At 35.3% G+C, this 12427-nt stretch overlaps 2 protein-coding genes across 2 annotated transcripts; both read right to left on the bottom strand.

The window, feature by feature from the left end:
• Positions 1–1118: 1118 nt before the first annotated feature.
• On the bottom strand, positions 1119–8492 carry LOC110928674 (importin beta-like SAD2). The gene is made up of 22 exons (XM_022171710.2): positions 8272–8492; positions 7639–7774; positions 7458–7545; positions 7226–7378; positions 6621–6783; positions 6293–6477; positions 6026–6199; positions 5139–5284; positions 4933–5056; positions 4665–4845; positions 4429–4588; positions 4293–4334; positions 4083–4201; positions 3801–3999; positions 3587–3718; positions 3396–3499; positions 3072–3251; positions 2695–2834; positions 2417–2556; positions 2151–2305; positions 1941–2067; positions 1119–1851 (listed from the first exon to the last, which is right to left on the bottom strand). The coding sequence occupies exons 1-22, from the start codon at positions 8359–8361 to the stop codon at positions 1688–1690; spliced, it is 3102 nt and encodes a 1033-aa protein (XP_022027402.1). The 5' UTR covers positions 8362–8492; the 3' UTR covers positions 1119–1687.
• A 1292-nt stretch (positions 8493–9784) lies between these two features.
• On the bottom strand, positions 9785–10510 carry LOC110931242. The gene has a single exon (XM_022174644.1). It carries the CDS (start codon positions 10508–10510, stop codon positions 9785–9787), a length of 726 nt encoding a protein of 241 aa, XP_022030336.1.
• Between the last annotated feature and the right edge of the window lie 1917 nt (positions 10511–12427).

The raw sequence follows: 12427 nt of genomic DNA, 5'->3' as shown, positions 1-12427 counted from the left end.
TGAGATAACCACAGCAGAGACTTTGTTATATACATTATTATCACAACCAAATATATATATTCGAGCCGCAAAACTAAAAGGGATGACCACTTTTCGTGATTTTGATACAGCCGCCATCTCAACAAGTTGAAAAAGGCGCCGTCTTATTTTTTTATTCCCTTTTGCGAGCTCCGGCCGGCCAATTGTCCCGCTAGGTTCGTGTTTGTGTACTATCTGTTATACCTTGGTGTCTCAAACGGTTAATTATTAACCACATGAAATATTTAATCTCATAAGTAGATAAAGAATAATATGTGTATCGTATGTGCATGTTTGTAACCATGATCCTATTCAGGTTCGTTTTTACGTTGTTTAAATATATTATTCCTATTCGTTTTATCAATTACCGATAGTCGGGCCTCTTTTATGTCTCTTTCACTCTATGAATCCGTTCTCAAAAATATAAAAAGAAGCTAAAAAATGATCCCTGATTTTAGTTTCAACTTACTCGGTACATATACACACCTCACCAACTTAATTCATTTTCTAAACCAAATTAATTGGTTTTGTAAATCAAAATCAATGTATATGTATTGATTTAGATACATTTCATAGTTTTCCATAATTTGGTTGATAAATAAATCTCAAATTTTCTTTGGCTATCTCTAAAATAATATTACATTTTGAGTAAATAAATATTCATTGGCTATCTTGATAAAGCATGATGTTTGTTCTAGTAATAATGAATTTGGTCTAAGGGTGTTTAGGTTTTAACTTTTCATGAAAAATAAATAGTTGCGCCCGTAGTGTTTAAATGAGTAACAAGTCGGGTAAAACGATTGATATTTCTAGTTTCAAGTTATTTGGATATATTTTGTTGCTAGGGAAACACATTCTATGAATGTTTGAAAGCTTTATTTTATGCAGTAGAATGCAGAGAGCTACAATATAATTCACCTTACTATCGGTTAAAGATTTAAGAGGGTTTAGTCTAAATATGTACAGGTGTCTCCAAAAAAATTGGATATTGTAACAATTGCAGATAACCTCACAGAACTATCATTGTGGTCCAACACACCCGTCTAATTATCATTGTCCGTATTTAAACTCAAAAAACTTTCTTTAAGACTAAAACCGAAAAGTTAAACATTTGGTATTGAATTAAAACAAGTTCATCTCCAAATCCAAATTTATCTATGCCACCATACATTATTAAAGACATAACATGTACTCAAGTAACAAATAATCGTTTTCAAGTCACCCGACACGAAAAAAGAATATCCCCCAACAGCGCTCCACCACCCGACCTTAAATAACAATAAGAATATCCACCAAAAAAATTAAAAAACAAACACGCGAATCCAGACTCTATGCAGGACATACCCCAGCCTCAAGGGTAGTTTTTTTTAACCTGAATGGGACGTTTTGACCCGTATAGACTACACCTACAAAGAAGAGGTAAAAAAAAAAGAAAAAAAAAAGGCATCATCTCCGGTAGACTTGCCAAACGACACGACTCATCATACAATCGAAATCCAGAACCCACACTTTCAGGCGACTTCTGTTGAACTCTTCAAAAAAACAAATGGGAAACTTTTTGTGGTAGTCGCTATTGACCGCCACTGACCACCACTGAGTGCCAACCCAAAATCTCCAACGGTTCTTGAATGTTGACAACCAAAAAATCCGGGGCACAAAAAGCAAAATCTCAAGAAGCAGGTGCGGATGCAGATGCCTTCTCCAACTTCTCTTTTTCAATTTCGACTCGTCGTTGATCAGCATGCTGAGAGATACCACTTGCAAGCGCCTGATAATGGAAGTCAAGTGTTTGCGATAGATTCTGGAACCGTATTTGATCTGAAGCTTGCAATGCTATACATACAACCAAACCGCCAGTTATAAAGAAAAACAAATAAAAAAGATAAAACAGCAATTAATTAAAAGATACAAGAAAACATTACCTTTTGCAGTATCCATAAAGAAAACAAATGGATCAACTTCATCAATAGGAGATTGCAAATCCTCGTCATCGCTGAAGTCATCATCATCGTCATCGTCATCATCATCAGCTGGACGGAATGACTTTGCCTGCAGATATATCAGATTCATGATTACAACAGGATTGACTTGTTACTGTTAATAAGGTAATAAATATCAGAAAATATATAAACCTGTGCGGCTAATCTTTGAAGTCTTAAGCTATCAGCTTCATCGCCATCCTCTGCATCAACTCCCATATCCTTATCAGACCCATCATCTTCATCATCATCGGTTTCCAAATCATCATTCATACCATCATCATCTTCCGATCCTTCCTTTGCAGCTTCTGAACAAGAAAAAAACATAAGAATAATGTCAGATATACAGATGTATACAAGCAAGAAAACTCACTCTCGTTAACAAAATATTAATTTGATTACAAAACAAAAAATAGCACCTGCTACTTGATCCTTATATGCAACAAGAAGCTCGAGTGTTGCCTTGAACACCCGCTCCAAGGCCTCACCGGGCAGCTGATCCGCAGAAAGCGTAAGCAGAGATGTCAAACCCAAACAGCACACTTTTTTATCATGTTCCCTGCACCCAAAAAATAAACCTTCTCAATCATCATATTCAAATATATAGTTTATAACTGAGAATTATATCCAACAGTTTGACAAGGTCAACATAAGGTGACTGAACCCATTTATTGATCCCTGGAACATAGTTAATTACCGCTTAAAGTTAGCACGTCCACCACTCCTCTTAGTTTGTTGCAACATTTGGAACCATAGATTAAAGACTTCTGTAGCGACACCAAGCTTTTGCAATACGTTGAGTGTCAAAGATGCATTATAGTAAAGAGCATCAGCAATCTGCAATAGATACAAATCTAAAATCAGAAAGAAACAAAATACTAAAATGTTTGAAATACCGTTTTCTAATAAATGGGAACTCAAACAATGTCTTTGTTAAATACTTGAATACAAATAAAAAAGTCCATTGGCCGTTAGTTTTCTGTTCTTAGGTTCTCACAGTAGTAAATATAAAAAAAAGTTCATTTGTAGTAGGACTCTAACAAACACAAAGTTCTAGTAAATTTAGTTACTCACAACTTGCACCAGAAGACATTTCAAGTATGGTCTCTCTGCTACACGCAAACGCTCAACTGTGAGTCTAATATATGGCTCAACCCAATGGTCCACCTGGCCCTTGCAGTTCTGGAACACCACTTCGATAAGCTTGGGTGCAGGTTCAATGTCATTGTCCTCCAAGTTCTTATCACTCATTATCTGGAACAATAGAGAAAACGGCTAATTACTAATTAAGGAAGGGGTGATGACAAAATAATAAAGAAAGTTTGTAAATGGAAAAAGATAAATAGAACTTTATCAATAAAAAACGTAAGAGTAAAATGTTTAAAATAAATAACATACATTGGAAAGCATATTCCATAAACTTTGTTGGTAGTCTGGCTCCTTGCATGTAAGATAATGCACGGTGCTCCTTGATATATAGTTGTCCAATGGGACAAGGATATCTGTAACATTACAGTACACAAAAAAAAATTAATAAAGCTTCTTATAGTGCACGAAATGGACCGAGTAGGAACAAGAAAAACACATACTGGGGAAAAAGTCAATAGCCCAATCAGCAAGAGCTTCGATAAGCAATGGCCAGAGACTCCACATATCCATGGATATTGTTGGTGAAAAAAAGGTCATGTATGATACAATTTCCAACACTTCTTCAAAGACATCTGCAACATAATTTGTAAACGAGTATGAGAAAACGACGACGCAGGTGCAATCTCATAACAAAATCTCAGAAAACAATGTTACCTTGCCCATCAGTCGTAAGCATGCGACGCATTATTGGTAGTAAAGTTGGCTCAATGTGAGCAAAAATGTGAGGCAGCCTGCTTACGGATTCAAGAATTGTACTAATGGCACGTAAACAACCAGCAGCTGCTAACGCACCAGGATCATCTGCTTCTTCATCACCTTCACAAGTATTGATACATTTCCAAAATGCAGCAGCCTAATAATATCAAATCCAAACACAAACTTACAAAATGGAAAGAAAAAAACATTTTGATTGATAAATAATAACAAAAAAATTACCAGACTCTGGCACAAGCCCAGAGCATAAGGTGCCATTTCCTCTCCGAATTTGTCAACAATTGTCTCGAGAGTAAACACCAAATCTTCGTTTTCAACTTCATCCATTAGCTTGAAAAAATCTGAAAACAAACCATGTATGAATGAATGAATAACAAGTTAAAACCAATTTCGTGATATGAAAACATAAATCAAGAAAACTTGTTCTAATACCATCAAGTAGCTGCGGAAGGATTGGTCTGATTTCACCTAGATCTGTAAATATAGAAATACCAAATAGTTTCATTATGTTCTCGAAATTCGAAAGAAATATAAACAAACTATTACAAAATGTGCATTTAGACGTTACCTTTACAAGATTCAACAAAAGAACGCAATGCAAAAACAGAATCAACACGAACTGGAAGCTCGGGGTCACGCATCCCAGCAACTACACATTGTAGTGCTTTACGGAAATTATTTGGGTCAGAGAAATTAACATGAGCGTATTGTCCGGCAACCCATGCAGCCTACCATTCCAAGAAGTTTCTTTAGAATAAACTTTCCACCGAATATTACGAAGGAAATAAACTGAGACACACGTACCTTTGCTCTGAGATGGCCAACAGGACTGACAAACTCTGGGAAAACATGTTGCACTAGCATGGGCTCAAGCTCAGATTTGTATGGTTCAGTTTGTTTCAATTTATCACACAGAGCTCCAATGGCGAGAAGCGCACCGTCTTTTTGTCTATAAGGTTTCAACTCAACTGGCGCTGCTTCATATCTAATCGAAAGAAATGATAAGAAAATGTTAAAAGAAGAAAGATTTTGAATATGCAATACATTTATATCTTATAGAAGATTGGGATACCTTTTAAAAATCTCTACAATGAATAATATGAACTTTTGAAGGTTTTCTTTCCCACGTTTTCTTACCAACTCACTTACAAAATCCATTGCAGCAGTCCTAGGACTGTATAGGTCTTCAATAATATCTGCAGAAAAGTGTAAAAGTTTGACTTTGACTAATAGGTCTTATAATACAAGTGTGGAGCACTCATATGTGGTAAGACTCACCGTAACCCTTCCTCACATACTCATGTGGATCTTCCTCCCAAAGGGTTTGATCATTATCGTTGAAGCACATAAGCGGAAATATTATCTCAAAAAGAACAACATCAAGTCTTGGTTGGAGCTGATTGTACATTGTAGTCTTGGAAATGCTGCAGCATCGAAATTTATAAACAAATAAAAAACAACTCACGCTGAAAGCAGGGATGAGGGTTTTTTTCCTGAATAACCAGTACATGTATCGTACCTGTACGTACCCATACCGGTACCGGTACATGTATCGGTACTCAATTTTATTGATTTTGGTATTCTATTCAGTACTTTCGGTGTACGGATAGAGGGAAAAATGGCATTGGTACCGAATTTAACTACGAATGAATTTGATATTATGTTTTAGTTTCGTATTATGGTACTCGTATCGATTTTACCTATTTGGCACCCATATTGTATTACTCCTCGTACGGATTTTACCTTATTGGTATCCGTACTTTATTGGTACTCTGTATGACTGCTTAAAAGATATTAAAAACAAAATGGTACCAAATCAGGTACCATACCAAAATACTAGTACCGATACCCATACCAGTACCCGTACCATAATATTTGGCACCCAGTTTTGTTCAGATTCGGAACCGAGGTACGGGTATGTACCGTGTGACTTCTTGAAAGATATAAAAAATGAAATGGTACCAAATCGGGTACTATACCGCAATACCGGCACCAATACCCATACCCATACCCGTACCATAATTTTAGGTGCGGTATTCAGTACCAAATATTGTTCCGATTCGGTACGGGTACTATACCGATCCCATCCCTAGCTGAAAGGAAAAACAAAATACCATATAAAGAACTACTGAATTATGAAACAAAATATATTATATAAAACACACCTGTTGCTCAAGTATTGCAAAATAAGGTTGGTGACTCTGTCAGGTAAGTAGTCACCAGTACGAACCGCATTCAACAAGTTGAGGTGGCACTCCAAAATTTTCCCTGCGTAATTTTTCTGAAAGTGTTGAGCAAAGGCTTTATTCTCGGGGTTTTGCAATTTAAGGTCACCAAACCTGAAACAAGAGAAATACAAGTGTGATTTAAGAAAGTTTCAAAGCCAAAAACTTTAAAAAAAAAAAAAAAAAAACATATGACCATTGACTCACCGAGTATATAGGCGATTTAATATGTGAACTGTCCACTTTTTAACCTTCCACCATCCCCATGACTTGCGTAGCTCTGGATCGGCCGGTTGACCCTCTAAAGGAACGGGTCTTTCCAACATATTTAAGAATAGGACCATCCAAGCATTGAACACATTTGGGTCAAACAATTTCTTCGGAATCTCCAACTGAATGACATTAATACCAATTATAATTATCAAATTAAAATATGCATTCATAACCAACAAAAACATATTTTGCTGGCTGTCGAATATAAGAATCTCTATGCTAAAATTACTAGATGGTGAACACTATCAATGAAGTAACTTACATAAATAGAAGACCAGAATATTTTGCAGATAAGTTTAACTAAATCTGCTACTTCAATTGAAGGATTTCCTATCTGAACGAGATTGCCGAATATATTTAGCAAATGAGGAAATGTCTGTTCAACAACAAGGTAAACTGGAATCCTTTCCTCATCTGACTTAAACCTGTAAATACAAAGTTAAGTGCATTATTGATCAAAACACAGTAAATTTAATATTAACATTTATGAAAAAACTATTAAAATTTAGTTATTTTATTAATGACAAATGAAATAAACCATAAAAGAATTATTATCATGCAATACAGCAAAAGTGAACGTGAAATAGAAAACAACTAAAGTGGAATTTAAGATGTCCCAATCCCAGATATATGTATAACGGGACGGCAAGTAAGTATTAGAAGTTAGAACATCTGAACATGTGCAAAATAAGTATGATGTGATTGGGTTTGAAACTTAAAAATGAATTTTGGTGTTGCATATACACATAGAGAGAATCACACAACAAAAATATGCCAACGATATAGTTTAACACATGATACTTAATTTCTAATGTGGATGTGGCACTGTAGCTCATATATTGGCAATTCATAGAGCATAGCACTTACTCATATTTTCTAGCAAGTATTCTAAGCACAAAAAGTGCTCCATATACTTGTTGCTGGTCTTGCAAATTATGTGTCACCCAATGCAAAAGACCTGGCCATTGTTCCGGATAATCAGCATGTATTATCGTCTTGAGGCACTCACCCAACTGTGCCCTGTAATAATTAACAACCCCATTCATTACAAACAGAGGAATAACACAACATTTGCAAACGCTCAAGGAATCATTTTTACCTCAACAATGGAGGAACTTGTGCTACAAAAAGAAGAATGTTCTGCCTCACCAAGTCTTTATCACTTGGCAAAATCTTGGATTGTTCATCTACAATAGCACACAACATTGCAGAGTAAAATTATGTATCTAAATTGGTCACTGAGCTACAAATATTAAATTATTCTTCAAAAGATTATGCACCTGGATCAAGAGGTGACCAATTTTTTGCAATGAAGTTCTTAAAATGAATACTGGCAGCCTGCCGAACAGCAATATCACAATTTCCATCTACAGTGATCTGCAGCAGCCTCACCAGATGCTGAGGAGTATACTGATACTGAAAGACACATGGTTGTTACAACAAAGTGAACAATGAATACAAGACAACAAAAACTACAAACACCATACAGATATCATAAAACACAAATTATACAATCAACCGTCCAACAAAAACACGACCTAACATCACAAATTTCGCAATTATTCATCCAAAAGACGTTCCATAAATCAAATCGAGAACCAGATACAAAACAACAACTGTGAATCGACTCGCTGTCAAACATATCCGATCAATAACATCCAAATTCAAAAGCAATATAGCTGATTGTGGCTATCTTCAGCAGCTTTACAAACCTAAAACTACAAACACAATACAAAAATCACAAAACCACACACTAACACCGCAAATTTTGCAATTATTCATCCAAAACACGTTCCATAAATCATATCCTAAAATTCAATCCAAAATCGTATACAGAAGAACAATAAATCAGGTACAGAAAACAATAACAATCGCAAATCAAGTGTGTGATACATAATCGATGAATTGTATACCTGATTGAGGCTATCTTCAGCGGCTTTGCGTTCAGCAGGATTGGGACTGAGCGCTGCTTGCAGAACAATAGCGAGATTTGGAAGATCCATTGGATTGAATCAGTAATCGTTGAAGAACTTGGAGATTGCTCTAGGGTTTACAGAGGATGAAGAAGGGTGGCACATATAAAGAAGGAGGAGGAGAAGAAGAAGAATGTGTATTTAAATCATTAGGGTTTAGAAGGACAGGGTAGTAAAGTTTAACGACCATTGGTTAAATGGTATAGGCGCGTTGCACTCACGCGGCTGTTATTTACTTCTTTGTTTCTAAAACGCAATACATACATTGGTTAAAGGGTTTACACACGCTTTTAATTAAGATGTTACCATGTAACCATGTGTAGTGGGACGTGATTTTTAAAAAAAATTGAAAAAAGCGTCTCAAAATGCCCCTCCTCCCACTACACCAGGCGTTTTGGGCGTTATAATTTAAAAAATTTGAAGCCGGGCGTTTTAAAAATCACGCTAAATTGGAGGCAAGCTGGGCGTTTTAATATGGATGGGTCAAATGCATGTGCATGGGTCAAATTCATGGGCCAATGGGAGACTTCCAAGTGTAGTGCCATTTTTTTTTTCTTTTCTCTATAAAAAAAATAATTGTTTATTGATTGGAAGGGGCATTATTGGATAATGCCCCACTACGCCACTTTTGCTATAATGTCCCAACGCTGACTAGGATGGCACGTGTCGGATAATGCCCCATGGTGGGGGCATTATGTTAGTTCACCACTACACATGGTCTAATACACGGTTGCTATAAAAAAAATATACTTTAACAGTGTTGATGAAATAATTTAATTATATATAATTCAAAACCATCACTAGTGCTCTAGTGGTGGTCACGGTATTTAATTTCCACTTATGGTGGGTTCGGGTGAGTTTTCCTCTCAAGGTCTCAAGTTCGAGTCTTGGTGATAGGGGTTTCTCATTGAGGGGTTTAAATTGGGGATCTATTGTGCGAGGGGGTTCTCTAGCGCGGACCCGGTTAAGACAACGTATGCTAGACCTCCGGACATTCGCGAATAATTCACATTTTTCAAAAAAATTACATATAATTCAAATATTAACGTAAATGATGGAGAGTACATCAAAAAATTGAAATGCATGAATACCATAAAAATTTCACACCTCATTGAAGATCTCTTTATATACAACATTAATTGTTTTATTTGTAGGTTTGCCATTGTTGTCAAGTATTAGTAGTTAAATTTTTATCTCATGTTTTAATCCTTGATAAAGCTACGTACAATTGACCATGTGTGAAAACTGGTTGCCTCAAGTACAAACCAACTTTTGATAGCGACTAGCCCTGGCTTTTGTTGATCGTCATGGCAAAACATACAGCTATTGGAAACTGCCTCCTTCGAAACGCGAAAGGAATCTTTCTATCCGAAGGAATTAAATTAATTCTAGGTATGAATGTGCGAGTACCAATATTTCCACCTGAAATTATCTCTGCTTCAATTACACGGCTTTAAAGTTTTGTAACCTTTAACCTTGTACCGTTACAGAAACCATTTCGTTGGTTAATATTTCGTAATAGCATTACTGGAAAACCAACTTTAAGCACTAACCTATGATTTGGTAAGTCAGATACTTTAAGACCATTGAGCACATCTGGTGAGTATATTCTTTGTTGTGTAGGATTTGCATCTTCAGTAAGGCAAAGACTGTCAGAACTAAGATACTCTTTTTCATCACCTGGGAATAGCGAAAACAATCTGTCATTAATCTCGTGGACAACCTCATTCTTAGGCGCAAGTATAGCCTTATCTCTAAAGTAATTACGATCATTGTAGTTGTCCAAGATTGACGGATAAACACAATCAATTAGGCTAGAAATTGGGTCAGATGAGCTGTCAATTAGAAGATCCGGTGATATTTCGATTGTTGCTTCTCCATCATTCGAACCACGAACGTTTCCCTCACCCACATCCAAAAGCCATTTCGCAAAATTATTAATCTCTTGAATTTCCAATGTAGATCTTCCAATGGTTAACCTCATGTTTCTAATTAACCTCAGCAACTTACATTTTCTCCACAAATACGACGAACATAATGAGGCATTCACGATCTCTAGCCATCCACCATTTGGAACAACAGGTAATATTTGTCGAAAGTCACCACCAAAAATGAAAACCTTACCTCCAAATAGGACATCAGATTTGCATGAATTCCCGATATTGAAAATGTCATGCATCGTTCTATCCAACGCCTCAAATGCATGTTTATGCACCGTCGGCACTTCGTCCCATATATGTCACACCTTGTCTTTTTGCGGAAGCGTGTGGTGTGACTTGATCAGTTTTCATTGCATTCGATCATAATAAACAACTACATGACTAAAACAAGCGATGTCCATCCATTCATAAGTTTCATAATATTACAAACCATAAGTTGTTCAAGTTTCAAACCATCACAAGTATTTAGTTTAAGGTACAAACCAACACAAGTTTTAAAGTTCCATAAAAAGGACTTGTTAACAAAAGATTAGATTCATAAGGCTTTGCTTCCTATATCTCATCAAGGATGAGATATATGAACCAAACCCTCCAAAAGTGGATGACATCGAGACTTGAAACTCAAAAGCTAGAAAGTAACGATGGCAACAAGATCCATCTATTTCCCTAAAATACATGTAAGTTGAAAACATCAACAAACGTTGAGCGAGTTCATGTGTTTTATGTGTATGCGCATCAAATGAATCTAAAAAACATTTGAAAGTTCAGTATTGTAAGTAGGTATGTAAAGCGTCTATGAACATGTTGATCATTAATATTTTGCATGGACATTAATATATGTGACGACATAGGAGGCACTCAACCCGAGTAGACGATTTTTAGTGTCGATTAACCTCGACTGGGACACAATAGCACTCTAAATGGCCACACAAGGACCGTGAGTGGGGCTCGGCCGTACCCATTAGATCTAACCTTTGTTCCGTGGTCCTTAAAAGGATTAATGGCACCTTAGTTACAGCCTATGCTCACATGATCTAAGAGTTCATTCCATAGCTTAATCATACCCTTGTTAACATGTATTTCCCCACGAAAGTTGAAAACCGAGAACGTTAAAAGAAAAGGGGGACATGAACTCACAGTTTTGCATCCGTGTAAAGTGCGTACTCAAGTTTGATTTCCTTGGTTCGTTTTGCAACCTACAAACATGCTAGGTTTTGTTAGACACTTCGGTCTTGTATCGGTTCTTAGTCTTAAATATATGTTAAGACTTGTTTTGGAGTTGTTTTTGTTTTGAGTTGCACTTTCGGCGTATGATGTCTTTATATAATTTCTCATAATTATATAAAATTCGGAGTTCAATATATTAGTTAAAATATTATATTTTAACTTATATTATTTGCATGCATTGCATGTATATCATTTAAGGGTTTCGTTAAAAATAATATATTTTTAACTCATTTTGATAGATTGTTTCCATATATGTGTGTTTGTAGTTTTCATAACCAAAAATACCGTTTGTTGAGTATTATACACTTGTAAGTATTCCCAAGTATAGGTATACTTGTATTATGAGTATGTTGAATATTTTACCTTGTATTCTCATAGTTATGTACAACACCTGTATAAGGGTATTTTTACCAAGTGTTGGTAGTATACGTTGGCATGTATTTGTACGTATAGGAATACGCATATTCTTTTATTTATTAATTATTTCATACTTAATATATGTTTAGTTTTTCCGGAACATTTTTCTTACACAATTATAACCATAATTCTTGCATTCTTAAAATATATATATTTTAAGATATGTTTATAGAAAATATCTATATTTTTTACTTGGTAAATATGAATGTTCACATATGTCTTAAAAATAATTTATTTTTAAGATCAAGTCTATAAAAATATATATTTTTAGTTTCCACCAAAACAATATATTTTTAAGTTGTTTGTGAAAAATAAATATTCTCATACACTTTAAAAATTAATATATTTCAATGTTTGACAAAATATGGTATATTTTCATAATACTTGTAAAAATACATATTTTGTCATTTGTTTGGTTTGGAAAATACCGTTTACCAAGCTTTGTTATAATGCAATCTTAATTCCGGAATATTTATATAACTTGTCCAATAAGTCCATTTGTCCAAAAGTCC

Source organism: Helianthus annuus, chromosome 12 (genome assembly GCF_002127325.2).
Source record: "Helianthus annuus cultivar XRQ/B chromosome 12, HanXRQr2.0-SUNRISE, whole genome shotgun sequence".
NCBI lineage: Eukaryota > Viridiplantae > Streptophyta > Magnoliopsida > Asterales > Asteraceae > Helianthus > Helianthus annuus.
The sequence above is the reverse complement of the archived record's forward strand: the minus strand, read 5'-3'. Positions and strand labels throughout refer to the sequence as shown.